The 19,968-nt window shown below is 33.4% G+C and overlaps 1 protein-coding gene across 1 annotated transcript in view; it reads left to right on the top strand.

Moving 5' to 3' along the window:
- Window positions 1–5,994: 5,994 nt before the first annotated feature.
- LOC111045227 overlaps window positions 5,995–19,968 on the top strand; it is a 29,755-nt gene continuing 15,781 nt past the window's right edge. Inside the window, exons 1-6 of the mRNA XM_022330583.2 lie at window positions 5,995–6,362; window positions 7,508–7,595; window positions 8,483–8,606; window positions 9,553–9,760; window positions 11,158–11,310; window positions 12,127–12,466. Of these exons, the coding sequence (XP_022186275.1) occupies window positions 6,198–6,362; window positions 7,508–7,595; window positions 8,483–8,606; window positions 9,553–9,760; window positions 11,158–11,310; window positions 12,127–12,466 (1,078 nt within the window). The 5' untranslated portion in view covers window positions 5,995–6,197. The remainder of the gene's footprint in view (window positions 6,363–7,507; window positions 7,596–8,482; window positions 8,607–9,552; window positions 9,761–11,157; window positions 11,311–12,126; window positions 12,467–19,968) is intronic.

Genomic DNA, 19,968 nt, shown 5'->3' with positions numbered 1-19,968 from the left:
AATGCTCACTTGGGATGGATTAAAAAATATTTCTGAAAGATTTGAAATATTAATATAATTTCATTTGAGAGAGTATTGAAAACACTACATTAGCAGTTCTGCAAATTGTGAATCGGTATCAGCGCCATTTTAGCGGCAATTCAAAAAAGCATAATACTATTAATATGTGGAAAAACACAGTTTGTTGATTCGTATTGGAGTATTCTTACCTGATCATGGATAAAGTCATTCAATCAATGCATATTCAATGTTAAAGGAGCATATATGACGATAAAAATAATAAAAGCTTTGTACTTGAGTATGCTATCAAGTACATTGAAGTACAGACACCTTCTTTGACATAGAATCGGCTACCTCTGGCAACGTGTTTTAACCTTAGACCAGTTATAGAATAGATACGGCCTAGTGTATTTTCATACTGAAAGTCGATGAAGCCATCATCTACTGCCATATCTCCAAATCGAGACGTCAGCATCAGATAGAAAACTTTTCTGTAGAGTTTGTTTACATTGTTTTCCATAGCAGATTGTGTCTATTTCAGCGGGAGCGCAGCTGGAGTTTACCATTTTAATGAATAATAATTTACATCCTTCTGAAATATACACAATAAATTAAAAAGTTTTCTATCCGATGATGACGTCACGATTTGGAGATATGGCAGTAGATGTTGGCTTCAGAGGCTAGACTTCCCAGCGTGTCTATTCTATAACTAGTCTAAGGTTGTAACCATGGAGGATCGTGGAGACGAAACAATAGGCTATCCCAATGGTACACTCTGACACCACTTTTTTCCCGCGCTAGCCATCTTGGATTGACCATAATTCAAATTCTGTCATTCCAATTTATGCATTTTCTCATCATTATTTACGAATGATTAAGTTATTATCAATGGCTCTAGTTGAAAATAAGTATTTGGACAAAACTGATAATACCAATTTTATTATTTATATACTTATAAAACTCGAATACCACTGACTTCTCACTGATAACGATTTGTGGAAAACTACTGTAGGCTACCATATGGATTGCAGTGATTGGAATATAGCTTCCTTAAAAGCCCTAGGTGCTCACTAAGAAATAATATTCTCAGGATATTTTTACTTTACCTTACGATAGTTCTAAAGGATTCAAAATAGACAATAAGCATTGATGAATTAATACAGTAATGTTGACAAAAGCCATATGATTTTTTTCAAACGAGTTGAATGCTTTGTAATGCTCATATGATTTATGTTTGAATTATGATGTAGGATAAAAGAAAAAGAGAGACTCACCAAAACATGAAATATGTTTCCAACTCTAACGAAAATCATTGAGTGTTATTAATGCTAGGATTTACCAAGTCAGTCAAATCAAATCTGATAATGTTCAAAACATGCACTGGCCGACACTGGACTGGAGTAAATCACCCATATAGGTGATTTTGTTTTGTCGATGGGATTACAAACCCATGTTTATGTTCCCAATGGATTTGAACCCGGGCCTCTGAATCATAAAGTCAGCATCTATAGTGAGGTCCATGTTATAATGACAGTATTTGATCAATTTTGGTTTTGCTACCCTTGTCTATCATTTGACATAACCGGTGGTACTATCCTTTTCTAGGTCCACAATGATGCCAATTATGTTTTTGACAGTTTAGAAATATAATTAATTAATGCAGAGAAGATGTCATTCCCATCAAAAGTAGTCAAATTTGATACAAAAGCTTTACTAAAAAAAGGTTCTACAGAATAAATGAGTGAATCAGCTCCCCTATAAAAATTGTGAGGCTATTCAAAATTCATTACAAATTATTAATTCATTATAATTAAACAAGGCTTGGCCGAGCTATAATGTTGATACATTTGAATTATACTTCTATAGCTCGGCCTTGGTTTAGGCATAATATTATTGCAAAGACAGACATACAAATGCCAAAGGCTCCACTTGAAACAAAGCCTTCACTTCTCAGTCTATTACTGTTTATTCATCCCATATGTTTATTATTCGTTTTCTATAATGCTATAACTAGATACTGAAGCTCTCTGTAATATCAGAATAAATTCATGCACAATGAATAACCTGATTCTCTGAATAGATTATTTGTAAAATTGTCAAACAATGATTGATAAACAGGGAATGGAAATTTAATAGAAATAATATGACTACGAATGATATAGTATCAATACTGTGACACTGAACTTAATATTTGTTAATGGGATGAATATAATAGTAGATAAGTTTTGCAATACAATATTTATTCAATTACATGAATTTATTTCTGTATATTAAACAACAAATAACAATTGTTATGGACATTCAATTTTTGGCAGACTATTCTAGATAAAAGTATATTAGTGTTCCTTTCTATACTTACTTAGTGTTCCTTACTAAACTTTTTTTGGGAATGGAATTTGTGATCATTATTTTTAATCTGTTTGACAAGTGCCTACAATAAGATCAAGATGTTTTCACCTTAAGAAAACATCAACTCTTAGGCCATGCCTAAGAATTTTTTATTGTGTTACTATTGAATTATTTGGATAGAACTTCTATTTATTGTATTTTATTTGTATTGTATGCTTGAACTGAACAATAAAATTATTCATCTATCGATTTAAGTGTGAATAAAAGACATTTATCTAGGCCTATCTATCTATCAACAGGTTAACCTTAACAAGAGTAAACAAATTGTTGAATTTATTAATTATTATCTGTGAAAAGTCACTCCTGGAGTCTTCTTTGAACTTCTGTTTGTACATCCAAATGCACAACAGGTTACCATTTTGATCAAAACTTTTATTTTTTAATTAAAAGTCAATTAAATGAACGTATTAGCACAGATTCTAATGCTATGACTGCAGTGCAAGTGCAATGTTTTGGTCAAACCAAGATGGCCGAAAAGATGCACAAGCCAGAATGCGCGGAGACATCCAAACTTAGTTTTACCTACTCCACGATCCTCCTTGGTTGTAACCTTAGACCAGTTATAGAATAGACACGGCTCATTGTATATTCATACTGAGAGTCGATGAAGCCAACATCTACAGCCAAATCCACCTATCCTGACGTCACAGCAATGACGTCACGCATCGTAAAGAAATTATAGAAAACTTTTTTGAGTTTGTTGTGTAAGTATTTGTGGTGTTTAACTTACATTGTTGTTGAACAATGCATTGTTGTTAGCTTGGTTGTGACGTCAAGATGGGTGGATTTGGCAGTAGATGTTGGGTTCAGAGGCTAGACTCCCCACCGTGTCTATTCTATTACTGGTCTAAGGTTGTAAGGCGGTGGTTTGACGAAACTGCATTCAACCCAACGAGCTAGAATATAGTAAACTATAGAGTGGCTGAGTGGCCGCTATTCCTGTTACGAATTGAACATGGGCAGCCATGATAGAGAGAGGCAAGAAGTGGCGGAAAATTTGAATGGCCCTATAGATATAATGGGAACTTGCATAAAATGCAAGGCGCAAATCAGTTATATTTAATAAATACTACATTGAATTTTTATCGAGCATTTCAAATATATGTATTACAATTGTTTTGCATCCATAAAATTAACTGTTTAAAATGCTTTTTGTCATAGTCATTCGATTTCAGCTGTTTTACATCCATGAAATCAAGCCGGTAAACAGCTGATTGTAGAACAAATAAACATATGATTCTCATTACAGTATGTTATACTGTAATAAAATCATATTATGTTTTCTTTACAGTCGAGTATGTTTCCTAGTTCCGGATTAGGAATGGCAAAACTGGTACGATAACCGCCTTCTAGCGCTCCAGGTGGAAATTTTGTCAACTACAATCAAGAAATTCCTGATTCGAAACTTGTAAACTAGGTTATGTTTAATAGAATGCATGTAGTAATGTCAGTAGTAATATTTTCTGTTTCTCAATTATTCTTTTCTATATTACTATGACAAAAAAAGTGTAAGTTACTTTGACGTGAATGTCTTTTGCAGTGCTCGAATGAAATTCTAGTCTCGGCTAACGCCTTGACTATAGTGAGGTCCACTTTATAATGGCAGTGGATAAAGATAGGAGAATAGCGATGCCGATTCTCTCCATTAATTAATTATATTTCTACACTGTCAAAAACATAATTGACATCGTTGTGGACCTAGAAAAGGGTAGTACCACCGGCTTTGTCGAATGATAGACAAAGATATCAAAACCAAAGTTGAAAAAATACTGTCATTATAACGTGGACCTCACTATAGAAACATCATTCTCGCCTGCAAAAGGCCTCTTCCCATCCTTGTGACTTGAGATACTATTACTTGAAGCTTTGGTGAAATTAATGTAGCCTAAGTTAAAGTGTTAATACTGCTTAGTCATACTAAGTGCTCTACTAAGTTGAAATGCCATACCGTAACTGCAAAATTATTATTTTAGAGATTGGATTATTCTTTATGTTATTTTGAGTAAGGAATTCAAAAAACTAATTTATGAAGACGTTTCTTTGATATCAGCTTACGGTACTTATCCACATAACTCTAAGTTCATAACAAGAAGGCAAAATATGATAGTCAAAAAAATAACAAACTAAGGCTGGTATTAGACGGTAATATTTCTGTCATATGCAGATCATATGAAATAAGTTGTACAAAATTATATTTTTCCTACAGTTACCTTGAAAAGTGACGATTCCTGCACTGATTACAGAACGCAAAGATTCACTTTTCCGCTCTAGTGCGGGAAAAACTGTGTTTAGATTTAGATAAGAATCATTTCAATGGCTACCCTACATTTATGATAAAATCCCAATCTAGAAATCCAAAACAAGAATATTGTTCATCTAAATCATAATTAAATAATCATCATTTATGAATTCTCATCATTAAATAATAAATAATAGTTCTTTTCTATTGATAATTATTATTTCAACTCCAAGAAATGAGAAAAGTAGCAAATATACATTATAAAATTCAAATTTTGAGGTTAAATGATTACCGTTCGATATTCATATAAATAAAAATAATAAAAAACATAACAATACTACAATAAATATTCTCTGTTGTCTATGTTATTTTTATAAATATTTTTCAGTTTACTTTGAGCATTTTTCTTGTTAATTTGAGCAAAAGTCTAAATTTCTGAATCGTGTTTCAGTAATTTTTAGCTGGATGAAACAAACTTAGGTACGATTCTTCCCGCTAGGTCGTGCGCTTGTCGGTTCAGCCATCTTGTTGTGTTCAGCCATCTTGCATCTCGGTTCAGCCAGCAAGCTGTTGGCGTGTATTTTGAATGTGAAGTTTTTGTTCCATCTGTATTTTTTCTGATTCTTGAATGAATAAAAATGAGAATTTTGGCTGAGAATTTTCAACTTCAATTGGATTATTAATTTTTAAATGAATTAAAGTTGCTATTAATAACAGCATCACACACTCACACACAAACATTTGATGGATTTCAGCCATCATTTTACCCATAATCATTCAATCAACCACTTCTCATATTCAATGGTAACTGTAGGAAAAATTAAATGTGAAATACGTGCGCAAAGTTCCTCTGCTGCACTCAAGAAGCCATTCCGCCCTCGCCTACGGCTCGGGCGTAAACGTTTCTTTCGGTGCAGCAAACTGTCACTTTGCGCACTAGTTGCACAAATAACTATTTTCATATCATAGAACTAATACCGGCCTAACATCAAACAATACCGGCCTAACATGAATACATGATCATAATATAATATAATGTAAGCTGATGTCTATAGTTCATTCCAGTCAAGATTGCAATACCATCATCATCATAAATACTGTATCATAATAATTTTAATAAAAATTATAGTCACAGAAATCAATTTAACTCACAAAAACACCTATTCCTGCAGTGGCAGACAGGCAATTCAATATATTTAATAGAGGAATAGAGGCTCTTCTTGCCTCTCTCTGTCATGGCTGCCCTTAGTTAGTCGTGTAACACATTGAGAGCGCTGAAAGCACACCAACAGCCGCTCTATGGTTTACTATATTAAGCTCGTTGATTCAACCATACTCTGTATGATTTGTTTACTCTACTGGCGCACTTGTCTAAGGTCCTTGGCGCCAAATGAAAGATTGGATATTGAATTTTAACTTGACATGTAGATGTAGGTTAATTTCTGGCTGTAACTTTTTATTGGATTTGTTTGTTGCCTTATTCTGTTCATAAAGTTTTGAGTATAAAGCATAAAGTTTTGATTAGTAATTTATGTTCTAGTTGTGTAGGATGGAAACTTACGTTAACCAGCTTCAGAAGTTTCTCAGAGAATCTTTAAATGTAGATGATGATGATGATGATATTATTTTTGAATTCAAAAAACCCAAATATCTTCAGTGTTTTGATACTTTTGGTGTGGATGATCATTCTGAAATTATCTTTATTCGAAAAGAAGTAAGTTACATTAAGCTTCATTACTTAAATAGGATAGTTCATGAAAATGCGAAACTAATGTTATTATTATTTTTCTCATTACCGTAACTAGGCAACATGCAATTTTAACTGGACAGTGGCGGACCGAATCACAGGAAGTATGAACGTATGTAGAGGTACATACTCTTTATTTCATAGGTAACTTACATCTGGGAGGTTGTGGCAAAACTTTGCATCTTAATTAATTTGTAACGCAGCAATCACAAGTCAAGAGTAAACTCCTGTTCTAGTGAATTTCTGTTCTCCAGAGCAAACCCCTCAAGCTGGAAACGTAGTTAGCGGAGCAGCGAAGGTACTTGTAGCTTAAAGCTTTTAAGTGTTTTCAAAGCTTTTGTAAATAATGCATGTATTCAAATGGGTCAATGCGGTATATTATTGTGAAGCGATCCGCCCCACTATGTTTCAGTACATTTGCAGACTAACTTAGTGCTATAGAATAAATCATTTCCACGGTTTCTGTTTTTTTTTTTGGGAAAATAAATGTATAGGAATGCGGAGCTTCAGTCTTATGAAAGACAGTACAAGTAACAAAGTCTTAGAAAGTTGGTGTTGCCCTTCTAGCTGGCCACTAACGATAGGGTAGCATGCATGCTAACGATAAATATGCATGATTATCATATATTACTCATACATGTTCATCATGCATGTTTTGTCATCAGCGAGAGGCTTCTAACATAAAAGAAACAATAACAATAAATAAACCACTGTGTATTACAAATTAGGATAATAGGAAAATGATTCAACATCAAATAGATCAGCGAAGGTAAACAAACAACAAATCGGAGATACAAAAACCTAACTTCAAAAAATTTCGCTTGAAGCCTTTCGGTGGGATAACGCAAAAATGAATGGCGACATGTTTATCATGCATGTCCTACTGTTAGTGGTTAGTGGTCTTTTTTGTACATTTTAAAAATGCGCGCTTGGTCATGCATGACAATGCACAGGCGTGCATCCAATATGTGATCATACACATATTTGGCGAGTCTAGATTGAACATGACATTTTATGTGATATGTCTCATACAATCACCAGCAATCTATTTGTCAATAATTTTATCGTGAGCTCTAAAAATGTAATCTCATTATTTTTCCGCATTGTTCCAGATAACATATGATGGCTCTGATGATCTTAATGGGTCATTATCTACAAACATTTGTCCACCTAAGGACACCTATCGAGAGAGTGTGTCTGGTATGTAGTGAAATACGGTATCCAAACAATCATGTGAGGGTACTCTTATGTTGAGGTGGTCTAGCTGGTTGTGTAGCTTTATGTACATTTCGCAATCAAACACATCTATTAGGATTAGGTTTATGTTGAGGTGGTCTAGCTGGTTGTGTAGCTTTATGTACATTTCGCAATCAAACATATCTATTAGGATTAGGTTTATGTTGAGGTGGTCTAGCTAGATGTATAGCTCACAGCTTTCAAATATAAAGAAAAAAGTTGTTTGTTTTTAGCTGACTGCCTTCCTCAATACTTTGCTTGCGGTTGGTTTTATTGTGTTTGGTACGTTCATTGCCATACTCCAACACAGAAGACACGCCATCTGTCACATTGGGATAAAAGCAGTGCGTTGAGGCCTGCTCAACATGAGTTACATACCTCTACCTACGCTACCAAAGCTTTTTGATTAGCCTCGAGTGACATATATGCTTAATATGCTCGAGCTACTATTAAACAAACAAAATTCAGTATTCACTTTTACCCCAACCTTGATATATTGACGCCTTACATACAGAGTTTTGCTAAAGAATAAAAACTGAGGAATCCAGTATCAACATGATCATTTCTTTTCATGGTATTTTCTATCATGATAGGGACTTATAAATTAGGGAATAATAAATACTGGAATACCTAGCAAAAAATTAAAGTCAGGCTGCAAGTGTATCAGATATTGATATTAGGAGGATGTATCTGTGTAATTTGATGTTTCGAAAAATAATTCATTTTTTCTACTATTACAAGCCAAAAATGTTCACCAGTTATTTAAGGTTATAATTGTAAGTTGTTGAGATATAATCAGTAATATTATTAGTAAAATAATAAGTAATGTGATTGTTAATGCTTTGTTTCAGAGTTTGATCTGAGTGGTCAGCCCTTGAACACTGATATGAATGAGTCACTTCTCAGATGCGGCACCTCAATCATCCAAAAAGATAAGATTGATGATCATGTTCCATTGTCTGAAATTGAAGCCAGGTTTGTGACTTGCAAGTATCAATAATCAGTCTCCAGACTCGAGTCTGTCAATGGTTTTTTATTTCATATCCTTGTGAGGTTAACTTTTTCCAACTGTGGGGTGAGTGTGGGTAGTAAAAGATTTAGCATCACAAACCTAATCTCAAACAATATTAAACTGGAAATTGAAATATGTGATGATGATATTCATTCTCATATCAAACAATTTATTTAGAATTCTGGTAAGAAACTGGACACCTCTTCAAATAATGAAATTATGTGATGTCATTTTTAGTGTCTTATATTACTGATGGTGAAGTATTGTAATTATAGTGTGAGGTTTCTAGTTCAATTCTGTACTCAAAGTGTTGAAACACTCGATGACTGTAGCTCTTGTTACTAGACACAAAAGATACTTTTTAAAATTATAGATATCGCAGACTACACGATATGCACCTCAAATGTAAAAAACATCGACACTGACTTTAGACACCGCTAGCCAAATTATAAAAAATCAGCAAACATGTCGTATCCTTGGCTATGCTTTTTCGCAACACTATAATATAGCTATTATCATTAGCTCTCGAAACAATTTAACTAATTCCCACTCTGTTCTGTTTTTCAACACGGTTTTACAGCCATAATCTCATACTCCACTTTCAGAGCCCTAATGTTTAATTTGAATTGACAATCCATAAATACTTGAACTTGGTTTGATGAATAAATGTTTAAACAAAAATGTATTAAACATTGGTTCCAGCACTCTTTAAAATGTATAGACGCTCGCCTTGTAGCATAATTATATTATATTATCATCTTTCTACACTCTTCTCATGTAATAAGAGCATCACCTCAAACACAAATAAATGTTGGATGGGTAGATAAAAATTCAAAACTGTATTGAAAATCATTGTCTCCAGAAAATTCTTATTATCAATAATTTACTTTGCAATTTTATCATTTTCAGAAGTATTCTCTCCTACGCTTGCATGCATTTGAAGCCTGTTAAGCCCTTATGGATTCTGATGGAGCCATGTGGTCAACAGCAAATCATGATTGGTTGCTCGGTTGACGGTCCATGTATTACCAGACATGTGCTAAAACTTACAGATGAAGATACATCAGTCGAGGATATGTTGGGCATTCACAGAAGTTATATATCACCAAATAGTAAGGTTAGTGTCCTACTCTAACTAACTAGTGCCTTTAATTCATCTCTTGAAAGCTGAAACAGAAAAAAATTATTTAATCAATTGATACAATATTCATATCAGATGATCGGTAAGACTATATTTTTATTTCCATACATTTGTAACGACAAAAGGAATGTTATAAAAGAGTAATATACTCGTATAATATTGTACAAGATTTTGTCTGTAGTCAAGTAGTGTCTAATCCATCAGTTTTTTTCAACATTAAACTAATTTGGAAATGGTCAAAATAAAAGTTGGACGTTATGTCTTGAAGGCTGCAGTGAAGCGCCTTAAGCTCACAATATTTATTTTTTTTATGTAGTTTTTCTCACATTCTCTCATCTAGTTTTCAGGAAGAACATACGTATCACTGGGTACGATTTATCTATCACTGGGTATTATAATACAGGTATTATATTCCTTACCTCTTGGAGCTACCGTGCTTTATGTAGCCTCTCATTTTCTAGTAACTAGAAGGTAGCCCGTGCTTTGCACCGGGGAATATTTGGTGTAGTATAATAATGCAATCTTCTCATGTCCAGGAAACATAAAGAAACTGAATAGTTATTTATTATTTCGTTCAAAAATGCGTGGATAATCTTTATAAGAGGTGAAAATTTCCACCCAAAAAATGCGTTTGGTAGGTCTTGTACCCGCAACCTTTGATTCATGAACCGCGCGCGCTATCAACTAAGCTATGGAGTCACTTTGAGTATGCCCTGTTTGGTTGGGCTTTATAGTTGCATAAATTTTGAATCACAAATTGAATAAATTTGTTTTTATTATTAAATTAGAATTAATTGATTAATAACAATGAAAATAGGCTTATTGCCTTCCTCAGTAAACTCAGAATCTTTATGTAAAATTGCAAGTTAATCAGTTTAGTAGTTCAGACGTGATGATGCGTCATTCGTGAATTTTCCATCCTGTAGATGTGTAAGACGATTTTTCCCTTTATTATATTAAAGAAGATAGAAGATTATAGATTATAGACTCCCTCTATATAACACAATGTAAAAACCTATTCAGACTCTTCTTCGCACACTGTTACTCATGTGTAGTATATTTATTCTCTGTATTACATATGACTAATTCTTTTACAGTATTGTATAATTGGAGAGTAAATAAAATAAATTTTACTTCTATAAGATGAATAATGAAACATTACCAGTGACAAAGACAACATGTGGTGGTTTTATTTCATCATCAAAAAATCTCTGATTACAGTGTTCAATTTATTTATCAAAGGTTCTGTAATTGTGCAAGCTGTATGAAGTGCTGTCTTCAAGCTGTAATTGACTATGTATTATGCTGTTCCATTAAAAAATTAATTAAGAATTCATAAATATTTATTATATACCGTATTTTTGTGTGTTTAGATTGATACGGAAGTGATGTGCGACTTCACAGTAACTCAGTTGGGAGAACGAGAAAGTACTGCAAATGAAAATAACGTGGGAAAAATCACTTTTCAAGTTTTCTGGAGAGAGCCTTCATTCAAAATTCCCATCACCAATTCCTCAATAAAAATGGTATGTTAATTATGAATAGTTAATAATTCCGTTTTTAGGCACATTTACTAGTTCTTTAGAGTAAATTACGTTATTACGGCATATTAATCACGTGTTGAGCTAAGAGTAAATAAATATTATTTAGAAAATAGAAAGTAAGTCGTAATTGTGAATATTGAAATTCAGAAGCTCCAAAGGTTGTGACAGGAGTACCAAAGCTACCAATATTAGGTCAATTTTAACATTTTTCAGAATTTCAAGAAGAGATGAATTGCGAATACCGCACATGTCAAACAGTTTTGAAGGTATTATTCAGTTTTAGATAAACAAATTTTGAAAATACGAAGCAAAAATTGAATAAATACTTCAAAAGTAGAACCTAATAAATTTTATCAAGTATTAAAAACCAGGAAATATTACAGTAAGTATATACTAATACGAATGACCAAGTTCCTATTTCAAAAATAAACTTACTTTCAAAAATACAGTCCACATTCTCTAGTAACAGAAAAGTTCGATTAAAATCCTCTATTACATCTATAATAATCTCCTATGTATATGAAATATTTCCCATTCTCAAACTTTTCACCTACATTCTAAGTAGTACGAATTACAGTATAGTTAAAATTATTAAGTGATTTAAAAACAATTAAGGTTTGCATGAAATGTATTCTATTGTGTGTGTATGTAATTTTTTTCATGTAATATGGCCCATATCCACGCCCAGATTATTTTTTTCTGATACATTATTTTTCCAATTGAGTGATTTGCCGTTTTCCGTTGTATAATAATATATAGAAGAGTCTAAAATAAAATTTGATTTGAATGTTGTGACAGAATTTGCATGGAACTGTCGGCTTGCAAGGGAGCGCTGTCCAGATTTTATGGGAACAATTGGAGCTCCTTCACGGCTATTTCGAGCTGTTGTCCAAATGGAATGACAGTGAATCTTATCCACACGCTGAGCAGCAGAAATCGGTATTCCTTCCCCATAGGATCTGCAACTCCGAAACAAATGCCCCCTTATCAGAGAAAATCACAAGCGCCTTAAACTTTTCATATGACTGGTATTCCGGGAAAAATAACGAACAAACTCTTACCAGTGTTCTGACGGAACTGAAATCTGGAGAACGTCAGTATTCAGATGTTACCGATAGGCTGTGGCTTATCCTAACAGGTGAGTCCATTTTTATTCTCAATATTGATGAATTATTTGAATTCAGAAAAGTATCAAATTAATCTAGTGAATCTATGCGCGACTCACGTAAACTGTTGCAACGTTGAAACTCAAATAATGCTGCTGATACAATTTAAGAATTACTATAGTTTGTGCAAACCTTACATTGCAGCATTGCTCTTATGGAGAACAGTGCAGCTGATTCACAGAATCTAGAGAGAGAGATTGAGTACTTTATTTATGTAGATTACAATATATACTGGCTTATACACTTATATACAATAGCTTACAATACAGCAAAATTATAGATGAATTTACATAATATAGACTAAGAAAATAATTATTGAACTGTATATGATATGAAAAAGTAATTTGTAATATAATAACTATAGATAATTATATTGTTATGCATCTACATAAATTGGCGGAGCTTTGGACATATCAATGTCCATTCTTCGGAAAGAATATTAAAAATATCCTCGCCACTAACTCTCTACCAAAAGAGAGCGAGCGAGAGAGAGAGAGAGCCTGTGAGCTAATTGTGTGAGAGAAAGAGCGAAAAAGAAAGAGTAGGCCTTTTTGATTTGTAGTTTGATTGTATGGTAAGAGATGTGGTATATTTTCCATAATTGATAGAATAAGACGTTGATGTCACATCACATCACTACAATTTTTATTTTATTTGTGTTATGTGTCAAGGTATTATTATCTTTGTACTCTCATATGTACCGTATCTCAAAATAAATAAATAAACCAGACAGGTGACAGGTGTTGCCATGAAACCTGGTTCTGTAATTTAAATTGATTTTGAACAAGTATAATGGTACTTCCATATTTTTTAATAACGTATTTCTTCAGGGTTACTTGATTTGTTAGTTGAAAAATAATACCGTAGTACCCTTTAAAATTCATTTAAAAACTTGAGAATGTATTGAACATCTTAAACTAGTTTTTTTATATTATTTTATCTTGAAAAGTTGTTTTTAAAAAAAAGGGTACTATGGTATTATTTTTCAAATAAAATAATGGTATTAACAACATTAACGTCTTATTCTTTCATTTTCTGATAGAATCCGCATAAATCAGCAAAAAACCCTTGATAGAGAGCTCCTGTGTTCATCTATATTGAAATAACATTGGGCATACAGCCCCGTGCTGCAAACCAAGGTTTGCACGGACTATAGTACCCTTGTTTATTTTCTTTTAGTCACGACTAGTTCCGTTCAATCACCATTATCAAGTGTTAAAATTAATTATCATTTGAAATAAACAAGTATCAAAGTTTCATCCTTGTTACTTGAACATAATAATTCATTTTAATAATTCCATTTTGACTCTTGATGATAGCGTGATTGACCGGAAGTACTCGTGTCCCCTAAAAAAAAGATATATGTCCCCTAAAAACATATATATGTATAACGTTCAAGTAGCCCTATTGAAACAAATGAATAAAGACTATACAACTTTCATTTTCTTAAACTTTATTCAAGGTTGTAATGATTATAATAAGAACAATATGAGAACTTGTAGTACCCTTTTTTATTTAAAGTATTACAACGACTAGTTTCGACCATAACTTAGGTCATTTCCAAGTTGAAATGTGGAAAATAAATAAACAAGTTTATACTATTTAATATGAACATATGCTTATTTTCATATGATTAATTTATTTCTTATTTATGATCTAAGTTATGGTCGAAACTAGTCGTTGTAATATTTTTAATAAAAAAGGGTACTACAAGTTTTCATATTGTTCTTATTAATTTGTAAAAAAGTAGCCCATTCAAGTGAAGTGTTTTTGATTATAATATTTATCACTAATGCATGGTCATATAAGTCATACAATCCGTTTTTACAGACCATACTGGTCATATAAATCATACTATACGTTCTTACGTACCATTCTGGTAATATAATTTGTTTACAGATTAGGAAAATGGTAATATTATAATTAATGTAGATAGTAGTTTTAATACCAAACCTTATTCCCATGATTTTCTACTAACCATTTTTCAGTTATATCTGAATAAAAATATTTCCAACTATAAAATAAGAGCTGTTTTTTCATAGCTAGAAACACAATTTTTTAGCTATAATATTATTTCATTGTATCAGATGTTATTTTAGTTCAAGTACAAGATTGTAATTCATGTTATTTCTCGTTGAATACCTTGAGAAGTTGGCACTTGGATTAAAACTAATACCCTTGAAGTAGGAGTGAACGTAGAATTTATTATTAGGGAGGTTGATGATATTTAGTCATAACATAGCAAACAAACAAAAATAACAAAAATAGCACAACTTATGATATCTTTGATAAAGTTTTAGTTTTACTTTTAAAGAATAAAGAGTTGACGAGGGAAACTCACAAAGAAAACGATTTTACATACCGACTGCGTTTTAATCACCATGACAGTGCTGCCACCATAGTTGTTCAAACACATAAATAATTTTGACATTGCAATAGAAATAATACAAAATATAGTTTTACATGAATTATTATATTCCAACACTCCTCCTTAATGTCAAAATGTTTTAACGAAAAATCAGTTTACATCTAAATTGTTATTTCTTAAATGATAATAAAGATTTTAATCAGAATTACTTGTTAGAAAGTCATCACTTGTATTACTTGTTTTACATATTCACCAACATATTTTTAAACTTCGAAAATTTGTTACTCAATAATGGTTTAGTAAATATATCAGCTAGCTGTTTTTCTGAACAACAATATTTCATTTCAAACATGCCATAATGAAATTGTTCGCTTACAAAATGGTACCTGACATCAATGTGTCTACTTTTCCTGTTCATTTGACCTGATTTAATTAGCTTGATAGCACTTTGATTGTCCACATTAAGTACTGTATTTATAGTTTTGTTAGTCAATTCTGAAAGAGTAGTCTTCAAATATTTTAATTCTTTACAACACTCTGCAGCAGAAATATACTCAGCTTCTGCTGTGGATAAGGCAATAATTGGTTGCTTTCTAGAGCTCCAAATAATTGGTGCTCCTCCCAACAATATAACATACTCACTTGTGCTTTTTCTATCATTTAGATCACCAGCATAATCTGAATCACAATATGCTTCAACTTTCAATACATTTGACTTACAACTGGGAAAAAATAAACCAACATCTTTTGATCCATTTAGATATCTTAGGGTTCTCTTAACATTTTGTACATCTTTAGCACTAGGGTTATCTAAGTACCGGCTTTCATAGTTGACTGCAAAAGACATGTCAGGTCTTGTTTTGTTAGTTAAGTATAGCAAACTACCTACCGCCTCTCTATAGGGAAAATCTATTCTAAGCTTTTCAATTTGGTCATTTTTTACTATGGGTGTATTTTGATATTTACTGCCAGTCATACTAAAATTTTCAAGAACTTTCTTAGAATAGCTTGTCAGTGTTACAAAAATGCCTTCTTTGTTTTGTCTTATTTCCAAACCTAAATAACTAGCTGGATTCTCATTTACTGTCATTTCAAAATTTTTCATTATTTCTTCTAACAGATATTTCGTAGGGTTATACAGTTCAATTCACTTCAAATTATACATCTAGTTATTCAGTTTCTCGAGCTTAATTCAATAGTGAAATTATATTTTTGATTAACTCACACTCTTTTTATTTATCTTGAAAAAACATTCCTAAATCTTCAGTTCACCTTCTCGCCTATAAAAGTGTAAATCCACCTAACGGTACACGATGGTTCGACCGAATAGAGGCACACCGAAGAATGAGGTCAATGCTCCGAAGCCAGCTATTTCTGGAGCATTGTCCGAAGAGACCCTCCTCATTATTCGACAGCAAATCGAAGAGTCTGTCCACAGTGCTGTATCAATGGCTGTGAAATCTATTTTCGAGGAACTTCAGGCATTGAAGGAGGAGAACAAACAGCTGCACGATAGAATTCGTGAGCTGGAGGTGTCTTGTCACCTGAAGGTCGACGACCTCGAGCAATATGGGCGCCGACATTCTATACGTATTTTTGGGATCCCGGAGAGTGACAAAGAAGACACGGACCTGCTGGCGCTCGATGTCTTTAACAAGAAGCTGAACGTGCCCGTGACTTTGGCGGATGTCAACCGCTCGCATCGCGTTGGAAGGCGTCAACCACCTCAACAAGGGCAAGCTAAACCCAAGGACCGACCCATCATAGTTCGACTCTGCAGCTACCGGACCAGGAAGATGATCTTCGACGCTAAGAGGAAGCTGAAGGGTTCCGGCGTCACCATTCGCGAGGATCTGACCGCGGAGCGCCTCAAGATCCTCAACGCTGCGGCCGACCGTCATGGGCATAGGAATGTTTGGTCATCGGACGGGAGGATCAAGATCTCTATCGGCGAGGGAGGATCCAAGAGGGTCCACACAGTCGAGAGGATGACCGACCTTCAAAAAATAAAGGTAAATTAAATCATTTCAGGATTCGATTACTAAGGTGCCCTTCACTACAAAAATAGGAAATTTGTATTAAAACATTTCACAATAGATATACCTTGGCATTTTTCATGAGCTGGCTTTCTGTTCTATAAATGAATCTTTCCACTGCTATTTATGATTATGTATGAGACAATTATTTCAAACTAAGGAGATCCACATTTGTTGATACTGATTAATAATTTATCTTGATATTAATTCCCAAAACTACGTTCAATGCATCAACTACTATACTCCAGAGGGTACTTAGAGAATCATTATCTCTATTCTTACTAATAATTATTACATCTCTTACCAAAATTATTTCCATAATTAATAATTTTCGAAATGCTGAATTTCAAATAAATTGGATGATTAACATACGTTATAGATATGGATGTAATCTATAGGTAAAGATAGTAATCTCTTCTATATTAGGTGTACATAATGATATCTCCTACTGTTGCCACAGCTCGAGCAATAGAAGCAAATGTGTGAAGAATTATTGATAGAACGGAGGGGTGGGTAGTCTGTTCATATGCTTATATAGGGGCTGTGTTTCATTTAATGTTATCTTAGACATTCATCACTAAAATATTACAGTTCTCAATTTACTACTTTTATTGTTATTGCAACTCCCAATAGTTAATTATACTTCTAATACTATATAATATTTTTCACACTTCACCGTTCAATCCTATTTAAAACTCATCTAAAATAATCTAGCACTTTCTCCATCGTCTCCTCTACTTCTTATTTTTCTTTCTAATTTCTCTTCTTGATCTTATATTTGTAATGATTACTTGAATATTGTTGTTTGCGATGATGATTATTATTCTTTTCTATTCTTCTTCTTCTTCTTCTCTTCTTCTTCTCTTCTTCTTCTTCTTCTTCTTCTTCTCTTCTTCTTCTCTTCTTCTTCTTCTTCTTCTCTTCTTCTTCTTCTTCTTCTTCTCTTCTTCTTCTTCTCTTCTTCTTCTTCTTTTCTTCTTCTTTCTTCTTCTTCTTCTCTCCTTGATTAATTCAAGATCACAATACGATGTTCTATTTCTTATTCTATAGTTCAGTTTCATAAGTTCTTCTCAATTTGTGCACATTCCTTCTTTCTCTTCTTTTCTTCCCCATTGTTATCATTATTTTCCCTGTGATTTTTTCACTAGCTATCCAGCATGTTCAAATGTTTATTTCTCTTTCTATATCTATTTATCTTCCTACCTTTTCTCTTTCTATCTGATTACCTTCTACTAGTATCCATATATTATATTATAATATCCATATATTTATCCATATAATATTCGATTCTTTCCCACATTGAATCATACTATTCCTCTTCAATTTTATGGGGATATTATTCATTATCAGTTCGTGCCTCGGGAGGAAGACTGTTCCAACTCAAAAAAGTCGTTTATTCAGGAGAGCAGTTTTAAAATTTTCATAGGTATTCAAACTTGATTTTCTGCTCTTAGAATTTTCTGCTCAATTTCTCTGATTCCAACTGTTTTAGTTCACTTATTACTTCTTAAAAGTGGCCTGTATTTATGTTTTCATTCATAATATGACTTAGTCTTCCTGTAAATGATTGCATTGGTGTTCAAAATAGGAATACTGAACATTCTGTGATATATTATAGAATAATTGGAACGAGTTTTGACTTGGAACAGTCTTCCACCGAATAAAGTGCATAGAAACCAACTAAAATACACAAGATCAAAATTGACAATTTTCGAGTTGGAGCAGTCTTCCTCCCAAGGTGCGAGTTGTATTATGTATCTTTTCTCAATTGATAACTTTCTTCAAAGATTTTTCGTTTTTCTGCTGGCTTTTTCTTCTCTTTTTCAGTTTTTACTGGATCCCATTTCGCTCTATCTCCACCATGAACACGATCTTCCACTACTGGATTCCATCTCTCTCTATCTCCACTTGGACTCGATTTTCCACCACTGGATTCCATCTCTCTCTGTCTCCACTTGGACTCGATCTTCCACTACTGGATTCCTTCTCGCTTACCTCCACTTGGACCCGATTCTTCCACTACTGGATACCTACTCGCTCTATCTCCACTTGGACCAGATCTCCCACTACCAGCTCTTCCTCAATCTTCGTCTTATTCACCATTAGGATTATTCATCACCGGAACTCCACACATCTACATCTTATTGTGTTTAGTGAATTTTGTTTTGAACTAGTGCTTTAAATAGTGAAGGGAGCCGAACTGTCAAGGCATGCTGAATGCACTCGAATCAAGAGACTTTTTCATTTAGGTTAAGTTTTATCAGTTTCATCCCCATTTTCCCCGTCATGTGTTGTTCTGAGGTCGGTTCACGATTGGTCTGCTGCTTCCATGATGCCTCTCACTGACACGTCAGCTCGCTCGCCCTCAAGTAGGTATGATTATTTCAATAATAGTAATAATGACGCAGGTATGTTTCTAGCAAATAAGCTCCACTCTTTCAAAAAACTTTTCAAGGCTGCTCACCTTAACGTACAATCCCTCAGTTGCCACATTGATGAACTCAGAGCAATCTTCCGTTTTCAGGACTTCAATATAATCGGAATTTCCGAATCATTTTTGAAGCCTAGTATTTCATCAAATTTTGTTGCATTGCCTGGATATAATCTTTTCCGGAATGATAGATTAAATAAAGCTTGTGGGGGTGTAGCAATTTATGTGAAAGAAGGTATCAAAACAAAAGTTTTAATCACATCTAAACAAGAGTATTGTTCCAGACCAGAGTTTATGCTACTTGAATTATCCTTATCTAGTACTGATAAATTACTCGTTGGTATCTGTTATCGCCCACCAAAAATAGGTCATTTCACAGATTTCGAAAGTGCCTTGCTTTCTCTTATGCCTTGTTATAACCGTATACTAGTTATGGGGGATATGAACACCGACTTGAACATGACAAATCGTAACTTTGACTACTTTCAACTGACTACAATTTTCCAATGCCTAAACATGACTATTTTACCTCTCGATCCAACTCATCATACTAATGAATCAGACACACTCATTGACCTTCTCATTGTTAGTGATCCCAATGAGGTTGTTCAAGCAGGCCAAATCTCAGTCCCAGCTATT

This window comes from Nilaparvata lugens, chromosome X, assembly GCF_014356525.2.
Source record: "Nilaparvata lugens isolate BPH chromosome X, ASM1435652v1, whole genome shotgun sequence".
Classification (NCBI taxonomy): Eukaryota; Metazoa; Arthropoda; class Insecta; order Hemiptera; family Delphacidae; genus Nilaparvata; species Nilaparvata lugens.
The sequence above is the reverse complement of the archived record's forward strand: the minus strand, read 5'-3'. Positions and strand labels throughout refer to the sequence as shown.